General features: G+C 41.5%; 1 protein-coding gene and 1 long non-coding RNA gene across 2 annotated transcripts in view; one reads left to right on the forward strand and one right to left on the reverse strand.

The window, feature by feature from the left end:
* Window positions 1-9,357: 9,357 nt before the first annotated feature.
* Window positions 9,358-9,828, reverse strand: LOC138350383 (clumping factor A-like). Its single transcript, XM_069301005.1, has one exon. The coding sequence runs from the start codon at window positions 9,826-9,828 to the stop codon at window positions 9,358-9,360; it is 471 nt and encodes a 156-aa protein (XP_069157106.1).
* A 6,754-nt stretch (window positions 9,829-16,582) lies between these two features.
* The window catches only part of LOC138350432 (uncharacterized), a 101,424-nt gene continuing 94,640 nt past the window's right edge, over window positions 16,583-23,366 (forward strand). Inside the window, exon 1 of the long non-coding RNA XR_011222071.1 lies at window positions 16,583-16,935. This is a non-coding gene — a long non-coding RNA (uncharacterized lncRNA). The remainder of the gene's footprint in view (window positions 16,936-23,366) is intronic.

Raw genomic sequence — 23,366 nt, forward strand, 5'->3', positions numbered from 1 at the left:
ACAATAACAGCATTAGATAACACAATAACAACATTAGATAACACAATAACAACATTAGATAACACAATAACATTAGATAACACACTAACTACACTAGATAACACATCACATTAGCGAACAATTAGCACATGAACGCGAACTACGAGAATAGCATTTATGGCAGTATTAATGAGAGAGAGGGGGTGTTTATATATTGATAAATCGCTACTTAGATATTGATCGCTGTTGGTCAACCGTTAGTAAGTTCCCGCCAGCTTGTGGGGGGCGTGGAATAGAGATCATTTCCTCTACTCTCTGTTCTTTAGTTCGATCCCCACTCACCCCCCTCTCTCCCTTTCTTCAACAGCTGTTGCTACTTTCAGCTATCAATACGCTGTTCACTTTCGCTATCATTATCACCACAACCACCATTACCACCACCACAATCACCACCACACCACAACCACAACACCACAACCACAATCACCACCACACCACAACCACAACACCACAACCACAATCACCACCACACCACAACCACAACACCACAACCACAATCACCACAACACCACAACCACAATCACCACCACACCACAACCACCACACCACAACCACAATCACCACCACACCACAACCACCACACCACAACCACAATCACCACAACACCACAATCACCACAATCACCACCACACCACAACCACAATCACCACAACCACAATCACCACAACACCACAACCACAATCACCACCACACCACAACCACCACACCACAACCACAATCACCACAACACCACAATCACCACCACACCACAACCACAATCACCACCACACCACAACCACAATCACCACAACACCACAACACCACAATCACCACCACACCACAACCACAATCACCACAACCACAATCACCACAACACCACAACCACAATCACCACCACACCACAACCACCACACCACAACCACAATCACCACAACACCACAATCACCACCACACCACAACCACAATCACCACCACACCACAACCACAACACCACAATCACCACCACACCACAACCACCACACCACAACCACAATCACCACAACACCACAATCACCACCACACCACAACCACAACACCACAATCACCACCACACCACAACCACAATCACCACAACACCACAACCACAATCACCACCACACCACAACCACAACACCACAATCACCACCACACCACAACCACAATCACCACAACACCACAACCACAATCACCACCACACCACAACCACAACACCACAATCACCACAACACCACAACCACAATCACCACCACACCACAACCACAACACCACAATCACCACAACACCACAACCACAATCACCACCACACCACAACCACAACACCACAATCACCACAACACCACAACCACAATCACCACCACACCACAACCACCTATAACAATTCAAGAAACGACAAGGGTAGAAAATATAAATATGAATTAATTTTGGCATTTTAAGGAAATAATTAAGTTCAAAGTAGTATAATATAGCAAATTAAACTTATAATCATTATATATTGGAGTGATTAGGCTTATACTGGTATTATATATATCAAATTATACTCATAAGCATTAGATATTCCAGTAATTATACTCATAAGCATTAGATATTCCAGTAATTATACTCATAAGCATTAGATATTCCAGTAATTATACTCATAATATTAGATATTCCAGTAATTATACTCATAAGCATTAGATATTCCAGTAATTATACTCATAAGCATTAGATATTCCAGTAATTATACTCATATTATTATATATTCCACTAATTATACTCATAAGCATTAGATATTCCAGTAATTATACTCATAAGCATTAGATATTCCAGTAATTATACTCATATTATTATATATTCCAGTAATTATACTCATAAGCATTATATATTCCAGTAATTATACTCATAAGCATTATATATTCCAGTAATTATACTCATAAGCATTATATATTCCAGTAATTATACTCATAATACGTTTATTATTCGCTCATTAGCCTCATAATAATTTTATATACCATTAATTACCTCCTCACATTCTCACTGATCTATAACGATCTATAGAGAGCTCTGTAATCACTTAGAAATTATATATTCATCTGGTTCCCTTCATAAGAACTCTATATTCATCATATTACAATGTAATTCATCATGATTGTAATCATCTCCCTCTATAATTGTAATCATCCTATAACATTTTTATAGTGACCTTATAGTCCACTCAAAAGGTCAATAATCACTTCATATTCCTCTCAAAAGGTCAATAATCACTTCATATTCCTCTCAAAAGGTCAATAATCACTTCATATTCCTCTCAAAAGGTCAATAATCACTTCATATTCCTCTCAAAAGATCAATAATCACTTCATATTTCTCTCAAAAGATCAATAATCACTTCATATTCCACTCAAAAGGTCAATAATCACTTCATATACCTCTCAAAAGGTCAATAATCACTTCATATTCCCCTCAAAAGGTCAATAATCACTTCATATTCCCCTTAAAAGGTCAATAATCACTTCATATACCTCTCAAAAGGTCAATAATCACTTCATATTCCTCTCAAAAGATCAATAATCACTTCATATTTCTCTCAAAAGATCAATAATCACTTCATATTCCACTCAAAAGGTCAATAATCACTTCATATACCTCTCAAAAGGTCAATAATCACTTCATATTCCCCTCAAAAGGTCAATAATCACTTCATATTCCCCTTAAAATGTCAATAATCACTTCATATACCTCTCAAAAGGTCAATAATCACTTCATATTCCCCTCAAAAGGTCAATAATCACTTCATATACCTCTCAAAAGGTCAATAATCACTTCATATTCCCCTCAAAAGGTCAATAATCACTTCATATTCCCCTCAAAAGGTCAATAATCACTTCATATACCTCTCAAAAGGTCAATAATCACTTCATATTCCCCTCAAAAGGTCAATAATCACTTCATATTCCCCTCAAAAGGTCAATAATCACTTCAAGCTAATTATCATGATAATCACTGCTTAACTACACTAATTAGGCTCGTAATTATATCTTATTTACACAAACGCGTAAGTCTTTATAGAGCCTTAAGTGTTTGGCACTAGTTAGAGAGGCTGAGTGATGAGACCGTACATCTAGGGTGAACAGAAGCATAAGGGTCAAGATCCCTCCCTGTAGGTCAACTGACCTTCACTAGTATAATTAATTATATCTATCACCCACAACACTTCCCCTAACTGTTTTGTACCTGTTTGCTGCTAGGTGAACAGCACCATTAGATGAAAGGAAGCGTGCCCAACCGTTTTTGTCCTGTCCGGGGATGGAACCCGGGTCTCCTGGAGTGTGACTCGAGTAAGTAACTGCGGCGCCAAAGGGGTGTTTTAACACGTCATAAATCATTTACATATCTTCTTACGAAACCTTTACATCTTTCCTTATTCTTGGCGACAGTCCTTAGGTGTAGTAAACAGTGTATGAGGTCCTAAGCACCAGGAGGGTAGTTAGAACAATCAGAACCATGGGTTGTGTAGTTAATATCATTGTAAACTGTTTATTGTATGTAAAGAAACCTGCAGTGATTAGAGGAAAGATGTACTGGTTTCGTAAGCGTAAAGACACACACACACACACACACACACACACACACACACACACACACACACACACACACACACCCACACACACACACACACACACACACACACACACACACACACACACACACACCCACACACACACACACACACACACACACACACACACACACACACACACACACACACACACACACACACACACACACACACACCAACAGGTTCTCAACAAATGTCTACTATCACATTGACCACCAAACAACCATAAACTACCTTGAATCACCCAATCCACCAAGTAAGAAGTGCAACAAATTACTCTCAGAACTCCCTCAGTCAAGCATGAACAACCGAACAATTATCTTTACCTTAATTATTACTTAAATAAGTTGGTATTCACATTTATAAGAATAATAATAATTTATATTTGCAAGAAGGTACATTCACTCATGGTAAGCCTTACCCTACTAGTTTGACACTCAGGAGGGTACAGGAGCAGACGACTGCTGACTCCTGTTAGCTGGCTGAGAGCTTTCCCTTACCATAGCTCATGGTAAGCCTTACCCTACTAGTTTGACACACAGGTGGGTACAGGAGCAGACGACTGCTGACTCCTGTTAGCTGGCTGAGAGCTTTCCCTACCCATAGCTCATGGTAAGCCTTACCCTACTAGTTTTACACACAGGAGGGTACAGGAGCAGACGACTGCTGACTCCTGTTAGCTGGCTGAGAGCTTTCCCTTCCCATAGCTCATGGTAAGCCTTACCCTACTAGTTTTACACACAGGAGGGTACAGGAGCAGACGACTGCTGACTCCTGTTAGCTGGCTGAGAGGTTTCCCTTCCCATAGCTCATGGTAAGCCTTACCCTACTAGTTTGACACACAGGTGGGTACAGGAGCAGACGACTGCTGACTCCTGTTAGCTGGCTGAGAGGTTTCCTTCCCCTAGCTCATGGTAAGCCTTACCCTACTAGTTTTACACACAGGAGGGTACAGGAGCAGACGACTGCTGACTCCTGTTAGCTGGCTGAGAGCTTTCCCTTCCCATAGCTCATGGTAAGCCTTACCCTACTAGTTTTACACACAGGAGGGTGCAGGAGCAGACGACTGCTGACTCCTGTTAGCTGGCTGAGAGCTTTCCCTTCCCATAGCTCATGGTAAGCCTTACCCTACTAGTTTACACACAGGAGGGTACAGGAGCAGACGACTGCTGACTCCTGTTAGCAGGCTGAGAGCTTTCCCTACCCATAGCTCATGGTAAGCCTTACCCTACTAGTTTTACACACAGGAGGGTGCAGGAGCAGACGACTGCTGACTCCTGTTAGCTGGCTGAGAGCTTTCCCTTCCCATAGCTCATGGTAAGCCTTACCCTACTAGTTTACACACAGGAGGGTACAGGAGCAGACGACTGCTGACTCCTGTTAGCTGGCTGAGAGCTTTCCCTTCCCATAGCTCATGGTAAGCCTTACCCTACTAGTTTGACACACAGGTGGGTGCAGAAGCAGACGACTGCTGACTCCTGTTAGCAGGCTGAGAGCTTTCCCTTCCCATAGCTCATGGTAAGCCTTACCCTACTAGTTTGACACTCAGGAGGGTACAGGAGCAGACGACTGTTGACTCCTGTTAGCTGGCTGAGAGCTTTCCCTTCCCATAGCTCATGGTAAGCCTTACCCTACTAGTTTGACACACAGGTGGGTGCAGAAGCAGACGACTGCTGACTCCTGTTAGCTGGCTGAGAGCTTTCCCTTCCCATAGCTCATGGTAAGCCTTACCCTACTAGTTTGACACACAGGTGGGTGCAGAAGCAGACGACTGCTGACTCCTGTTAGCAGGCTGAGAGCTTTCCCTTCCCATAGCTCATGGTAAGCCTTACCCTACTAGTTTGACACTCAGGAGGGTACAGGAGCAGACGACTGCTGACTCCTGTTAGCTGGCTGAGAGCTTTCCCTACCCATAGCTCATGGTAAGCCTTACCCTACTAGTTTACACACAGGAGGGTACAGGAGCAGACGACTGCTGACTCCTGTTAGCAGGCTGAGAGCTTTCCCTACCCATAGCTCATGGTAAGCCTTACCCTACTAGTTTTACACACAGGAGGGTACAGGAGCAGACGACTGCTGACTCCTGTTAGCTGGCTGAGAGCTTTCCCTTCCCATAGCTCATGGTAAGCCTTACCCTACTAGTTTTACACACAGGAGGGTACAGGAGCAGACGACTGCTGACTCCTGTTAGCTGGCTGAGAGCTTTCCCTACCCATAGCTCATGGTAAGCCTTACCCTACTAGTTTTACACACAGGAGGGTACAGGAGCAGACGACTGTTGACTCCTGTTAGCTGGCTGAGAGCTTTCCCTTCCCATAGCTCATGGTAAGCCTTACCCTACTAGTTTTACACACAGGAGGGTACAGGAGCAGACGACTGCTGACTCCTGTTAGCTGGCTGAGAGCTTTCCCTACCCATAGCTCATGGTAAGCCTTACCCTACTAGTTTTACACACAGGAGGGTACAGGAGCAGACGACTGTTGACTCCTGTTAGCTGGCTGAGAGCTTTCCCTTCCCATAGCTCATGGTAAGCCTTACCCTACTAGTTTTACACACAGGAGGGTACAGGAGCAGACGACTGTTGACTCCTGTTAGCAGGCTGAGAGCTTTCCCTTCCCATAGCTCATGGTAAGCCTTACCCTACTAGTTTTACACACAGGAGGGTACAGGAGCAGACGACTGCTGACTCCTGTTAGCTGGCTGAGAGCTTTCCCTTCCCATAGCTCATGGTAAGCCTTACCCTACTAGTTTACACACAGGAGGGTACAGGAGCAGACGACTGCTGACTCCTGTTAGCTGGCTGAGAGCTTTCCCTTCCCATAGCTCATGGTAAGCCTTACCCTACTAGTTTTACACACAGGAGGGTACAGGAGCAGACGACTGCTGACTCCTGTTAGCTGGCTGAGAGCTTTCCCTTCCCATAGCTCATGGTAAGCCTTACCCTACTAGTTTTACACACAGGTGGGTACAGGAGCAGACGACTGCTGACTCCTGTTAGCTGGCTGAGAGCTTTCCCTTCCCATAGCTCATGGTAAGCCTTACCCTACTAGTTTTACACACAGGAGGGTACAGGAGCAGACGACTGCTGACTCCTGTTAGCAGGCTGAGAGCTTTCCCTTCCCATAGCTCATGGTAAGCCTTACCCTACTAGTTTACACACAGGAGGGTACAGGAGCAGACGACTGCTGACTCCTGTTAGCAGGCTGAGAGCTTTCCCTTCCCATAGCTCATGGTAAGCCTTACCCTACTAGTTTACACACAGGAGGGTACAGGAGCAGACGACTGCTGACTCCTGTTAGCAGGCTGAGAGCTTTCCCTTCCCATAGCTCATGGTAAGCCTTACCCTACTAGTTTACACACAGGAGGGTACAGGAGCAGACGACTGCTGACTCCTGTTAGCAGGCTGAGAGCTTTCCCTTCCCATAGCTCATGGTAAGCCTTACCCTACTAGTTTACACACAGGAGGGTACAGGAGCAGACGACTGCTGACTCCTGTTAGCAGGCTGAGAGCTTTCCCTTCCCATAGCTCATGGTAAGCCTTACCCTACTAGTTTTACACACAGGAGGGTACAGGAGCAGACGACTGCTGACTCCTGTTAGCTGGCTGAGAGCTTTCCCTACCCATAGCTCATGGTAAGCCTTACCCTACTAGTTTTACACACAGGAGGGTACAGGAGCAGACGACTGCTGACTCCTGTTAGCTGGCTGAGAGCTTTCCCTACCCATAGCTCATGGTAAGCCTTACCCTACTAGTTTTACACACAGGAGGGTACAGGAGCAGACGACTGCTGACTCCTGTTAGCTGGCTGAGAGCTTTCCCTTCCCATAGCTCATGGTAAGCCTTACCCTACTAGTTTAGTAGGAGGGTACAGGAGCAGACGACTGCTGACTCCTGTTAGCAGGCTGAGAGCTTTCCCTACCCATAGCTCATGGTAAGCCTTACCCTACTAGTTTTACACACAGGAGGGTACAGGAGCAGACGACTGCTGACTCCTGTTAGCTGGCTGAGAGCTTTCCCTTCCCATAGCTCATGGTAAGCCTTACCCTACTAGTTTTACACACAGGAGGGTACAGGAGCAGACGACTGTTGACTCCTGTTAGCTGGCTGAGAGCTTTCCCTTCCCATAGCTCATGGTAAGCCTTACCCTACTAGTTTTACACACAGGTGGGTACAGGAGCAGACGACTGCTGACTCCTGTTAGCTGGCTGAGAGCTTTCCCTTCCCATAGCTCATGGTAAGCCTTACCCTACTAGTTTTACACACAGGAGGGTACAGGAGCAGACGACTGCTGACTCCTGTTAGCAGGCTGAGAGCTTTCCCTACCCATATCTTTTAACCTCAGACAGACAGACATTTCCATGTATAGATTTATCACTCAATCAACCAATAGCATTATAAACACCTGTGTTGTACCTGGGTCAGTTTACACTAATTTACAGTGAATTATTTATCTAAAACAATCACCAAATAACAACCAGGCTGTGGTGGATATGTGGGCCTGCGGGCTGCTCCAAGCAACAGCCTGGTGGACCAAGTTACATGTTGTTACTAAGAAACAAAGAGATGAGAACTACCTTGTGCTGAGCACTAGATGAGAACTACCAGGCTATCATAACTACCATTTGATAACTTGCAGCTTTCTCAACCATTACAGGTGTGTAACATCAGGGGCAGGTGTTTACAGGTGTGGCATATACCTGTAGTTAGGTCAGTTCCAGTCTCATCTCTTCTGTATCTCCCACTGGTGGAATACTTTTCTTGAAAACATTACATATATTAATCATTACATATGTTAATCATTACATATATTAATCATTACATATATTAATCATTACATATATTAATCATTACATATATTAATCATTACATATATTAATTATTACATATATTAATTATTACATATATTAAATATATGTAATTACATTACATATAATTTAGTCTTGAGATGTGTAATTACGTCATATACGATGTGTAGTAAGCGTGGCCAAGCATCCAAAGTCAGGTTACTATATGTGGAGCATATATGTGACTGTGAAGATGCCGCCCAGGTGGGTAGGTGTGGAGCTGGACCAGTAAGTGTGTGACTGGCTTACAGCAGGTGTGGACCGGCTCACAGCAGGTGTGGACTGGCAAGAACGTATGTATGTATATATATATATATATATATATATATATATATATATATATATATATATGTCGTACCTAATAGCCAGAACGCACTTCTCAGCCTACTATGCAAGGCCCGATTTGCCTAATAAGCCAAGTTTTCCTGAATTAATATATTTTTTCTCGTTTTTTTCTTATGAAATGATAAAGCTACCCATTTCATTATGTATGAGGTCAATTTTTTTTATTGGAGTTAAAATTAACGTAGATATATGACCGAACCTAACCAACCCTACCTAACCTAACCTATCTTTATAGGTTAGGTTAGGTTAGGTAGCCGAAAAAGTTAGGTTAGGTTAGGTTAGGTAGGTTAGGTAGACGAAAAACAATTAATTCATGAAAACTTGGCTTATTAGGCAAATTGGGCCTTGAATAGTAGGCTGAGAAGTGCGTTCTGGCTATTAGGTACGACATATATATATATATATATATATATATATATATATATATATATATATATATATATATATATATATACAAACTACTCACACTCTGGCCAGTTGCCAAAAATATATATTATGGAAGTTATTTTTCACAATAGAACAATATTTTATGTTTTTCAGAGAATTGATAATGTACAAGTTTGTATCATTATTCCAGTCACTGTTTCACTATCACCGTTGTTGCTATCACAGTCACTGTTGCTATCACAGTCACTGTTGCTATCACAGTCACTGTTGCTATCACAGTCACTGTTGCTATCACAATCACTGTTGCTATCACAGTCACTGTTGCTATCACAGTCACTGTTGCTATCACAATCACTGTTGCTATCACAATCACTGTTGCTATCACAGTCACTGTTGCTATCACAGTCACTGTTGCTATCACAATCACTGTTGCTATCACAATTACTGTTGCTATCACAATCACTGTTGCTATCACAGTCACTGTTGCTATCACAATCACTGTTGCTATCACAGTCACTGTTGCTATCACAATTACTGTTGCTATCACAATCACTGTTGCTATCACAATCACTGTTGCTATCACAATCACTGTTGCTATCACAATCATTGTTTGTTGGCATGGCAGCGGGGTGTCTGGCAGCGTGCTAGGGTAGCCAGGCGGAGGTTGTCGTACCGCCTGCATGACTGACCCAGACGTCACTCGGGGTGACGATGTACGATGAGTTCCCAAACAACTGTGTCTCCCAGCTGGCTGTGACGTGTGTGTGTGTGTGTGTGTGTGTGTGTGTGTGTGTGTGTGTGTGTGTGTGTGTGTGTGTGTGTGTGTGTGTGTGTGACGTGTGTGTGTGTGTGTGTGTGTGTGTGTGTGTGTGTGTGTGTGTGTGTGTGTGTGTGTGTGTGTGTGTGTGTGTGTGTGTGTGTGTGTGTGCTCACTTAGCTGTGCTTGTAGGGTTGAGTATCTGCTCTTGAACCCCGCCTTTCTACCTTCATTAGTACAGTGACTCTTTGCTTCTATATCAACTTTATCAGTCCCCATAGTATCTTGTACGTTGTTATCATGTCTGCCCTACTCCTTCTTTCCTCCAGTGTAGTGAGGTCCAGTGCCCTCAGTGTTTCTTCATAGCTCAGTCCCCTTAGCTCAGGAACGAGGCTTGTTGCATATTTTTGGACCTTTGCTAGTAATGTTTGGTGGTTGTTGAGGCAGGGGTTCCATGCTGGGTCAGCATACTCAACAATGGGTCTGACAAAGGTTGTATACAGCGCTGGGAAGGGAACAACTTGGTGAAGGATAACGGGAGGTTTGCCAGTGTTGCATATGCCGCCTTTGTTATTGTGCTGATGTGTGCCACTGGTGATACATCTCCAGTTATGTCCACTCCTAAGTCTTTCTCTTTTTGACAAGTTGGAAGTTGTCTTCCCTTCATCCTGTACCGTATTTGGTGTCTTCTTGCTCCAACTCCTGCCCTCATAACCTTGCATTTGTCAGGGTTAAAGTCTGGTAGCCATTTCTCACACCATCACTGGAGATTGTCTAGTTCATCTTGTAATGTAATGCGGAACTCATCAGTTGTGAAACAGAGAGAGAGAGAGAGAGAGAGAGAGAGAGAGAGAGAGAGAGAGAGAGAGAGAGAGAGAGAGAGAGAGAGAGAGAGAGAGAGACTATGGGGCTAGGGAGGGGGGGGGTGTGAGAGCAGGTTCTTGAGGTATCTGTGTGAACTAGTGCAGCTGACCCCCTTGTAGAGTGACTCTCCCTCACTACCCACTACCTAACTTCCTCATTAGGTACACCATCTTCATGTTTCTAGTTAGGCAAAACAGTTGATTTGTGTACGTTTGTGTAGCAGAGTGGGTGCTGCCTGAGGGGCCTGCACACCCTCCCTCACACACTTAGCTCCTGGGCTCCTGTTGTGACAGGAAGCCTGTTACTTATGTCGAAGGTCAAGTGCTGACCCTCCTCCCATGATCCACCCCCTAACCCCCAGGTACCTGGCTACTGCTGGGGTGAAGAGAGGCATCAGGTGATAGAAAATGATGGCAAAACATCTCTCTTCCGCTTGGGAATCGAACTCTGGGAATCGAACTCCGGTTGTGTTACAGCAAAATGCTTCTCGATTAGAATATTATTAATTTAGAATTAGATTTTTTAAATTTTAGAACTTTTAGAACTTATCAATTGTTTTAATTGTTGTGGCATTGTAGAGTAGTTTGTATAGAGTGATTACTGGCAGTTATGGCTGGTACAGTAACAGCAGAACTACTCCGGGGTGGTGGTAACCCTCACCTGTGGGTATTACTGCCCCATTTATACTTGTCACAGGTGCCCTAGTGTTTAGGCTTACTACATGGGTATATGTTTGTGTCTTTGACGCTTCTTTGTCTCCTTCATGTTGCTTGCTCTCTCTCTCATGCCCTCACTCACTCCCTCACTCACTCCTCTTCGATCTATAACTGTCCAATTCTAAGTTTAAAACCAGTTTATGTTTCAGCTGTGAGTGAGAGTTGAGGTGACCAGTCTCTGTACCCTCATGTTACTCCATACGTCTCAGAGAGAGAGAGAGAGAGAGAGAGAGAGAGAGAGAGAGAGAGAGAGAGAGAGAGAGAGAGAGAGAGACAGAGAGAGAGAGAGAGAGAGAAAGAGAGAGACAGAGAGAGAGAGAGAGAGAGAGAGAGAGAGAGAGAGAGAGAGAGAGAGAGAGAGAGAGAGAGAGAGAGACAGAGAGAGAGAGAGAGACAGAGAGACAGAGAGAGAGACAGAGAGACAGAGAGAGAGAGAGAGAGAGAGAGAGAGACAGGGAGAGAGAGAGACAGAGAGAGAGAGAGAGAGACATTAGCCTGAAACATTTCAACAGGAGGGCCCCAAGACATGAGGACGGGTGAGAGGTGAGGAGGGGGGGGGGGTGCTGGGGTAGGGGTGGGGGTGGGGTTGCTGGGGGGGGGGGTGCTGGGGGGCGGGTGCTGGGGTAGAGAAGTTGGCTGTCATGCATGGACCGGTCCTCACACCCCCCCCTCCCCCCTCCGGTTCTCTCCACTCCTCTCTCTCTCATGCGCTCTCCTCACCTACCTGGCTGTTACACACCTGCATGACACAACTACCAGGCTGTTACACACCTGCATGACACAACTACCTGGCTCCTACACACCTGCATGACACAACTACCAGGCTCTTACACACCTGCATGACACAACTACCAGGCTGTTACACACCTGCATGACACAACTACCAGGCTGTTACACACCTGCATGACACAACTACCTGGCTCCTACACACCTGCATGACACAACTACCAGGCTCTTACACACCTGCATGACACAACTACCAGGCTCTTACACACCTGCATGACACAACTACCAGGCTCTTACACACCTGCATGACACAACTACCTGGCTCCTACACACCTGCATGACACAACTACCTGGCTCCTACACACCTGCATGACACAACTACCAGGCTGTTACACACCTGCATGACACAACTATCTGGCTGTTACACACCTGCATGACACAACTGCCTGGCTGTTACACACCTGCATGACACAACTACCAGGCTGTTACACACCTGCATGACACAACTATCTGGCTGTTACACACCTGCATGACACAACTACCAGGCTCTTACACACCTGCATGACAACTGCCTGGCTGTTACACACCTGCATGACACAACTACCAGGCTGTTACACACCGGCATGGCACAACTATCTGGCTGTTACACACCTGCATGACACAACTACCAGGCTCTTACACACCTGCATAACACAACTGCCTGGCTGTTACACACCTGCATGACACAACTACCTGGCTGTTACACACCTGCATGACACAACTACCAGGCTGTTACACACCTGCATGACACAACTACCAGGCGCTTACACACCTGCATGACACAACTGCCTGGTTGTTACACACCTGCAGGACACAACTACCTGGCTGTTACACACCTGCATGACACAACTACCTGGCTCTTACACACCTGCATGACACAACTACCAGGCTCTTACACACCTGCATGACACAACTACCAGGCGCTTACACACCTGCATGACACAACTGCCTGGCTGTTACACACCTGCATGACACAACTACCTGGCTGTTACACACCTGCATGACACAACTACCTGGCTCTTACACACCTGCATGACACAACTACCAGGCTCTTACACACCTGCATGACACAACTACCAGGCGCTTACACACCTGCATGACACAACTGCCTGGCTGTTACACACCTGCAGGACACAACTACCTGGCTGTTACACACCTGCATGACACAACTATCTGGCTGTTACACACCTGCATGACACAACTACCTAGCTGTTACACACCTGCATGACACACCTAGCTGGCTGTTACACACCTGCATGACACAACTATCTGGCTGTTACACACCTGCATGACACAACTACCTGGCTGTTACACACCTGCATGACACAACTACCTGGCTGTTACACACCTGCATGACACACCTACCAGGCTGTTACACACCTGCATGACACAACTACCTGGCTGTTACACACCTGCATGACACAACTACCAGGCTCTTACACACCTGCATGACACAACTACCAGGCTCTTACACACCTGCATGACACAACTACCAGGCTCTTACACACCTGCATGCCACAACTACCTGGCTCTTACACACCTGCATGACACAACTACCTGGCTCTTACACACCTGCATGACACAACTACCAGGCTGTTACACACCTGCATGACACAACTACCAGGCTGTTACACACCTGCATGACTGCTCGACTCATAATGGAGGGAGGGGGGGGATATAGGGGGGGTTGGGGGACTAAGAATAAGGACTGTTAGTTGCTCCCCCCATTATATAATGGTAGGGGGGAGGGGGTATTCCTGAATATCTTATATAATAGGGGTGTTATTTCTCTATATATTATATAATAGGGGTGTTATTTCTCTATATATTATATAATAGGGGTGTTATTTCTCTATATATTATATAATAGGGGTGTTATTTCTCTATATATTATATAATAGGGGTGTTATTTCTCTATATATTATATAATAGGGGTGTTATTTCTCTATATATTATATAATAGGGGTGTTATTTCTCTATATATTATATAATAGGGGTGTTATTTCTCTATATATTATATAATAGGGGTGTTATTTCTCTATATATTATATAATAGGGGTGTTATTTCTCTATATATTATATAATAGGGGTGTTATTTCTCTATATATTATATAATGGGGGTGTTATGTCTCTATATATTATATAATAGGGGTGTTATTTCTCTATATATTATATAATAGGGGTGTTATTTCTCTATATATTATATAATAGGGGTGTTATTTCTCTATATATTATATAATAGGGGTGTTATTTCTCTATATATTATATAATAGGGGTGTTATTTCTCTATATATTATATAATGGGGGTGTTATGTCTCTATATATTATATAATAGGGGTGTTATTTCTCTATATATTATATAATAGGGGTGTTATTTCTCTATATATTATATAATAGGGGTGTTATTTCTCTATATATTATATAATAGGGGTGTTATTTCTCTATATATTATATAATGGGGGTGTTATGTCTCTATATATTATATAATAGGGGTGTTATTTCTCTATATATTATATAATAGGGGTGGTATTTGTCTATATATTATATAATAGGGGTGGTATTTGTCTATATATTATATAATAGGGGTGTTATTTGTCTATATATTATATAATAGGGGTGTTATGTCTCTATATATTATATAATAGGAGTTTTTCTCTATATATTATATAATAGGGGTGCTATGTCTCTATCTATTATATAATAGAGATGTTATTCCTGTCTCTCTTATATAATAGCGGTGTTATTCCTGTATCTATTATATAACAATTATATAATAGGGGTAATAATATAATATATAATAAAGGCAGAGTGTACTGAAGAAAGGTACAGCAGGGGTACAACAGGGGGTACAGTAGAGGGTACAGCAGAGGGTACAGCAGAGGGTATAGCAGGGGGTATAGCAGGCAGGGTACATGACCAAGGGTAGTGAGAGGCTACAGCAGAGGGTACAGCAGGCAGGGTACATGACCAAGGGTAGTGAGAGGCTACAGCAGAGGGTACAGCAGGCAGGGCACATGACCAAGGGTAGTGAGAGGCTACAGCAGAGGGTACAGCAGGCAGGGCACATGACCAAGGGTAGTGAGAGAGGCTACAGCAGAGGGTACAGCAGGCAGGGCACATGACCAAGGGTAGTGAGAGAGGGTACAACAGAGGGTACAGCAGGCAGGGTACATGACCAAGGGTAGTGAGAGAGGCTACAGCAGAGGGTACAGCAGGCAGGGCACATGACCAAGGGTAGTGAGAGAGGGTACAGCAGAGGGTACAGCAGGCAGGGTACATGACCAAGGGTAGTGAGAGAGGGTACAGCAGAGGGTACAGCAGGCAGGGTACATGACCAAGGGTAGTGAGAGAGGGTACAGCAGAGGGTACAGGAGGCAGGGTACATGACCAAGGGTAGTGAGAGAGGGTACAGCAGAGGGTACAGCAGGCAGGGTACATGACCAAGGGTAGCAAGGGAGAGGGTACAGCAGGCAGGGCACATGACCAAGGGTAGCAAGGGAGAGGGTAGAGGCAGTATTGATCAACAAGGCAGCAGCAGCAGCAGCAGCAGCAGCAGCAGCAGACACAGGCTCACACCACCAACAGTCACCAGTGCATGAGCTCTGCTTGACGCGGCCGCTGCTCCAACCCGCCGTCCCTCCCCGCCCGCCGCCGCCCGCCGCCGCTATCCCGCCGCTGCTATCCTCCTCCCGCCGCTATCCCGCCGTGGCCGCCGCAGCTACCTAGCAAGATGTGAACTTTCACCGAAGCATCATCACCCCCTCCCCCCCTCCCCCCCCTGGCCGGGTGCCAAACGTTGACCTCTACACCCCCCTCTCCCCCCCTCCCCGCCCCCCCTCCTAGTGTCAGTGTATGTGTGTGTGGGGGTGTGTGCAGTGCCAGTGTAGGGTGGGGGGGAGTGCCACGCCTCTCCACTCCATCATCCATCCCCCCACTCCCCCCTCCCCCTCCCCCCACGACATCGGGTCATCCACCTCCTCTGGAGGTGACAGGGGAGGGGTACTAGGGGAGGGGGTAGAGAGAGGGGGAGGCTACGAAACACCCCCTCCCCCCCACTAGAGGTGACCCAACCGGAAGTGTGGGGGGGGGGAGGGGGGGGCAGCCGGTGTCCTTCTGTGGTGTCTGAACCCCCTCTTCCCCCCCCCCCCCACATGACCAGGGGGGGTGGAGGAGGCACCTTGACCTGGGGTGTTGTGACGCCCCCCCCCCTCGGAGGGGGTCAAAGGTGGGGGGGGACCCAGACGTCTGTGTGGGGGGGTGGGGGGTGATAAGAGCAATGCGTCTAGATACTCTAAGATTATGGGGTGGGGGGGTGGAGAGGGGGGTGTATGGGGCCTACAGGGAGGGGGTGAATCATGTGGTGGGGGTGACTGATGGGGAGGAGGGGGGGGTGGAGCCCCAGACAGTGCTGCCATCTAGCGGGTGTGCTTGCAAGCTGTTGCAAGAGGAGGTACCTGGCGGCAGGGACCCTTCATGCAAACCACCACCAAACCAATGGCTCTAACTACCGGAAGTGCAAATAATGCAACATATTAGAGCCCCCCCACACACAGTGCTCAGCACCCCCTACAGTGCTCACGCCGGCCCCGCCACATACTGAGGGGCCTGAGCACCCCAGAAAAAAGGTACTTTCCAACAAAAAAATACAAAAAAAAAAAATCGGAAAAAATATTATGTCATAATACTTGGTGATGTCTCGGTAGACGCCGCCAGGGAGGCAGGATACAGCCACCGGTGGTGTGTGAGAGAAGGAGAGGGAGAGTGTGTGTGTGTGTATACATGTGTGTGTATGTATCATGCGCACACAACTGGCCCGCAAGATCTTCCCTCCACACACACACACACACACACATGTACACTGATCTTGTCATGCAGCTCTTTGGCCTGGTCATGCTTTCCCTTCCCTCCCTCCCTCTCCCTCTCTCTCTCCATCCCCCCTCTCCCTCACCCCTCTCCCTCCCTCCCTCTCTCTGTGCTCCCTCATACAGTTTGTTTGGTGGTTGAATTTCTTACAATTTTCCTTGTTTTTCTTCTACTTCCTTCTCATATATATATATATATATATATATATATATATATATATATATATATATATATATATATATATATATATATATATATATATATATATATATGTGTGTGTGTGTCCTTGTATGATTTAATAACTCGTGTATACTTTATTTTAACGAGATCTATACATGGAACATACACATGCATACATATTCATTTTAAGCCGACTCATCACTTGACAGTACCAATATAATAATGTTTTTTTTTTTTAGAAATTGAAATATATTATTTTTAGAAATAGTGTTATATAATTTTTCGAAGCCAGGCTATATATACCGGGAAATATGTATTGATATGTATAAAGTATTATTTTATTAATATAATATTATTTGCAACACTCTTGTCCTCATTATTATTATTATTATTATTATTATTATTATTATTATTATTATTATTATTATTATTTGCTTTAACAAATAAAACAAGATGAATTAAGTAGATATCTAGTAAATAATTATATATTTATTATATATATAATATAAAACACATAAGCAGCTAGGCAAATCAAGATCACTAATCAATATATTAATTAACATTTATTTTTACTAATCATTATTATATAATTACTCTCTCCAATACAAAAAATAAATCATAATAGCTTCGAATCTCCTGCAAGTTATATGAAAATATTAACCTGCCTTAAAAATAAAAATGTTTAACATTGGCAAAAGTATTAAAATGTGATATAATCTGGGAAATAATTGGTAAATTTTTTGTTCATGACGATAGAACTATAACAAGGAAATATCTATATTATTATGTAGTGTCAAACATATTTTTCAACCTACCCTTAAAAAATAAGAATTTTTATAGGAAGAAAATGCCCTGTTGTGCCCAAGAAAAGTATTGATTTATTGTAGCAATAATACAATAGATTTATTGTATTATTGTAGCAGGCATGTTAGGTCTGACCTTTCCTAGACCTAAGTACAGCACATTTATGTACTAAATTAGGCCTAGAATAGCGTATATAATCCCTAGAAAAATATATACCCCTAGGGACAGGTCTCAGCCTACACCAATATCCCGACTGTCACCTGGAATTTTCCTGAACCCAAAAATCCTGAATTTTTTTTGAGAGGCCCAACAGTACAATTTTTAACGTTGTGCCAATAGTTGCTATATTTTGCTCTAATTACCCCCCAAAATTCCAATAGATGCACTAGTTCCCAAAAAAATATTTTTGGAACTAGAGAATAATATAGATATTTCATTTTTATAGATCTATCATCATGATAAAATACTTAACAATTATATTCCAGATCATATAACGTTACAATAATTTTGCTCGTGTTATATATATTTTTTATTAACAAAGAATTTCGTAAATTCTGAAAAGGAAAATATGAAATTTTATGAGAGAAATGTGAGAAATAAACAGGAATAAGAATATAGGAGAAGTAAACGACAATAATAAAGGAATATAAGAAATATACAATAATTACGAAGGAACAACAAGAAACAACCGATAATTACAACGGAACAATGAGAAATAAAAATAATTAAGGAATAACGAGAAATAAACAATAATAAAAAGAAGAAAATATTACGTAAACGAAACAAATTAATGGACAAAATAAAGAGAAAATAAAATAAAGAAATTATCTTCAGCCAGATTATTAACTCAAATGATCGTAGGGTAATATTATGAGGTAATACTAGTGGGAGGTAATACCAGTGGACGCTAGCTATATAATACTTGTGGAGGGAAGCTGGAAGATTATATAACACTATAGGGAGCAGCCAGGAGTCCAGGGCATATAATACTAAGGGGAGAGGGGGGGGGGGAAGTAACTAGGGGGCCAGGTAATATTACTAAATATCAGGGGGGGGGGAAGGAGCTAGGAGGGTAAGTAATATAATATACCAGTGGGAACTGCCAGGATATATATATATATATATAATATTATTGGGGAAGGTCAAGAAACATTAGAGAATATTTATAGGCTGGGCCATATTAAATAATACTAGGGGGGGGGAGGAGGCAGGTATATATATATATATATATATATATATGTATATATATATATATATATATATATATATATATATATATATATATATATATATATATATATATAATTTTATTGAATATATTTTATGAATTATCAATAAAATAGATTCAGTACAAATTTTATTTACGATTTTTTTTATTTACATTTGCAATTTTTTTGTAATATAAATTTACGATATATAAATTTATTACGAGATTTATTATCTAAAGAACTTTGAATATATAATCATATTTATGCAACATATGCACATATATATTCGATAATATTAAATATAAATTATCAAGGATAATTAATATAGTGAATTTTTATAATATATAATAATAATGGTAACCCATAAAAGTGAATTATATTTGTTGATTCAAGCGGGTTATTATAAATGATAATGTATGACCAAGATTGAATAGACCTAAATAGGCCTATATTAGGAAAAATAATTTTATTGGAAGAATCATTGCTGAAAATTAATTCAATATTCAAATCAATCAATTATTGATTTTTATTGATTTTTATTGAATGAGTGTCAAAGAAATACGTATGTACTTTTGTGCATTAGACCAGTATGATAATGAAATATTATACACAGTTCATGGAGAATTGAAATTAATATAATTATTTTGCAATTAAATATATCCGTACGTATGGCTCGAGTAAATACAGTTGTACACATGGGTTGAGTACATACAGTTGTAAACACATGGCTAGAGTACATACAGTTGTACACACATGGCTAGAGTACATACAGTTGTAAACACATGACTTGAGTACATACAGTTGTACACACATGGCTAGAGTACATACAGTTGTAAACACATGGCTAGAGTACATACAGTTGTACACACATGGCTAGAGTACATACAGTTGTAAACACATGGCTAGAGTACATACAGTTGTACACACATGGCTAGAGTACATACAGTTGTACACACATGGCTAGAGTACATACAGTTGTAAACACATGACTTGAGTACATACAGTTGTACACATGACTCCCTGTATTTGCATAAATATATTTAGATAACTGTATTCGTTGTGCAATTTAGTATACAAACAGCTACAGTGAAGTCTGTGTTGTATAGTACATGAACGTAAGAACAGTACTGACCTGGATGAAAGTACTCACTTGCAAAAAAGTACTTTCCATCAACAGTACTTTCCTTCAAGACAGTATCCACTTGTAAGAACAGTACTCACCTGCGAGAAAGTACCCAAAGTAATCCACCATGAGAACATTACTTACCTACACCACTTACCTAAGCCACTTACCAAAACTACTTACCTAAACTACTTACCTATAACAGCACCAACTCTGTTACAAAATTAAGAAAAACTATTGATTGAAGAAAGAAAGAAAGTTTGGTCATACAATTACTAAAATAATACTGACTTGGTGTGTATAGTGTATATTAAATACATTCTCCATACTCCTTCATCACTGCTAAAATATATAATAGAATAAATAGAATAAAATTGCTTTGTACAAAATTTGTCTAATATAAATTATAACGTCCAGGATTTATAAATGATAGTAATATATATATATGTATATATATATATATATATATATATATATATATATATATATATATATATTTATATATATATATATATATATATATATATATATATATATATATATATATATATATATATATATATATATATATAATATATCTGTAGGAGCAGAGGACGTCTCTGAGGGGTGAACATGTAGGGAATGAGACATGTACAGAGCCACGGGGTTAATTTATATAGTGAGGTATCTCCCACGTTTCGAACATTACATCCACAACACCAGATCTGAATTTCAAGGATAAAGGCTGTCCATGTTTTCAATAAACTCCCATAGAGTGAGTCTTGATAAATGTAAACTGACAGTTGCATTTTTTACGGAAAGGCAATTAGGTTGGCGGTAAATGTGTCTGAGAATATTACCTGAATTTACCTGAGGGGGGGCCATTATCTCGCGAGTGGCCTCGGCTAGGACAGAAAGCCGCCGGCTTGTTAAACGTCCCTCTATTTATCCTGATGATTTTATCCGGCTGGATTTTGAATGTCAACCGTTTTGGCATTGAGGGGTTGAGCGGGTAGGCGGTTCCATGGGTTTATAACACTGAGGGGTGAACACGGACCTCCTGTTCTCAGTCACTGTGGCTTGTTCAGCTTGGAGTAGTTATGATGCTCGTCACTCACCTGTCAACACAACACCCGACCAATGTCATTATATATATCCAATGTATTAGGCTCTGAATAAATTATAACAATTGGTGAACATTTTGCATCTACAAATTTGCTCAAAATTCTTAAACAAAAAATTGCTAGGAAAACTTTAGGCTACATAAAAATCTCTAAAAATAATTTCCTTATTAAATAAGGAGTTGTCAGAGTAAAATCTATTAAGATTGTAATTATATTCATCTTTAATAATTTAGGAGACAATCCAAGCAACCAGAGTCTCGTAATTGTTTATTTACAATAAGAAGATGAAGTGAATTAACCACAGATATTTGTAATTAATGAATTAAAAAAAGACTGTTTTGGAATAGGGAAATAATTTCATATGGAAATGTCAAATTTAAATAATTAGAAATAAAAAGGAAACACATTTCCACATATGATCGATCAATTCAAATGTGAAAAGAATTATCTAAAATAATCCTGAGTTGGTGAAAATTTAAAATAATTTAACATAATTCCCGAAAAAAATTATCTAAAATAGTCCTGAGTTTGTGGAAATTTGAAATAATTTAACATAATTCCTGAAAAGAATTATCTAAAATAATCCTGAAGTCTGAGTTTGTGGAAATATAAAATAATTCCTGAAAAGGATTATCTAAAATAATCCTGAAGTCTGAGTTTGTGGAAATTTAAAATAATTCCTGAAAAGGATTATCTAAAATAATCCTGAAGTCTGAGTTTGTGGAAATTTAAAATAATTTCTGAAAAGGATTATCTAAAATAATCCTGAAGTCTGAGTTTGTGGAAATTTAAAATAATTCCTGAAAAGAATGTTCTAAAATTGTCTTGAAGTCTGAGTTTGTGAAATTTAAAATAATTTAACCTAATTCCTGCCAATGACGAAGAAACAAGGCATCAGCATCAGAGGGAAACATTGTGAGTACAAAAATGTACTGTTTATGAGTCCAGTTTACCATCAAAGGGACTCCACACTAACCTTTATAGTTTTGATCAAGAGTTTACCAAGCTGCTTCCTATTCAGGTACAATTGACAACATTTTCCTTGAGTTGGAGCGTTTAAAATCAACTGTGAATATTTTCAGTGGACCTTGTAAACTAAATTGGCTATAAATGTTGATATTGGTCATAACTACACTACCATTAAAGTTTACAAGCGGATTTTTTGTAACAAATTGTGATTAATATCAATAATATCGTATTCTTAGTAAAAAGTTGTTATTATTAGTTCACAATATTTAACAAAAATATAATTAAAACTACCAATAGAACAAATTATTTGCCTAATTTGGACACAGGCTATTTATGGATTTTCAGAAGTTCTTACAGCCATCTGATCATAAATCTCATCTCCAATTGACTTTTAATAAGACAAAAGAATCAATATCATTTATTTTAGTTCCAAAATAAGTGAAGACATATCCACATTTAAGTCTAAATTTGCACATTTAGAAATAGCTATCAAGATTGTATTAACTTTACAAAACTAGTAGTTTAAGTGGCACTACTCAACCACTCTTATCTGCTCTGGCTATTATTAAATCATCATCTTTAAATTCTTGCAAAATACATAAATCTCAAGAATTCTCCAGTGTACTTGCTCGTCTGAAGGAATGTTGGGGTTTAGCTCTTGAGTCCAGTCTGAGCATTTGTAGCATTTCACTACCTTCCAGGGGATGGGAATGGGGTCCACTGCCACCCACAGAATGGGTATGGGGTCCACTGCCATCCACAGTATGGGTATGGGGTCCACTGTCACCCACAGAATGGGTACGTGG

This window comes from Procambarus clarkii, chromosome 45, assembly GCF_040958095.1.
Source record: "Procambarus clarkii isolate CNS0578487 chromosome 45, FALCON_Pclarkii_2.0, whole genome shotgun sequence".
NCBI classification, from domain to species: domain Eukaryota; kingdom Metazoa; phylum Arthropoda; class Malacostraca; order Decapoda; family Cambaridae; genus Procambarus; species Procambarus clarkii.

Bases quoted from the DNA above. Each gene is read 5' to 3' on its own strand.
- LOC138350383 (XM_069301005.1), bottom strand. From the start codon at position 9,828: ATGCCAACAAACAATGATTGTGATAGCAACAGTGATTGTGATAGCAAC.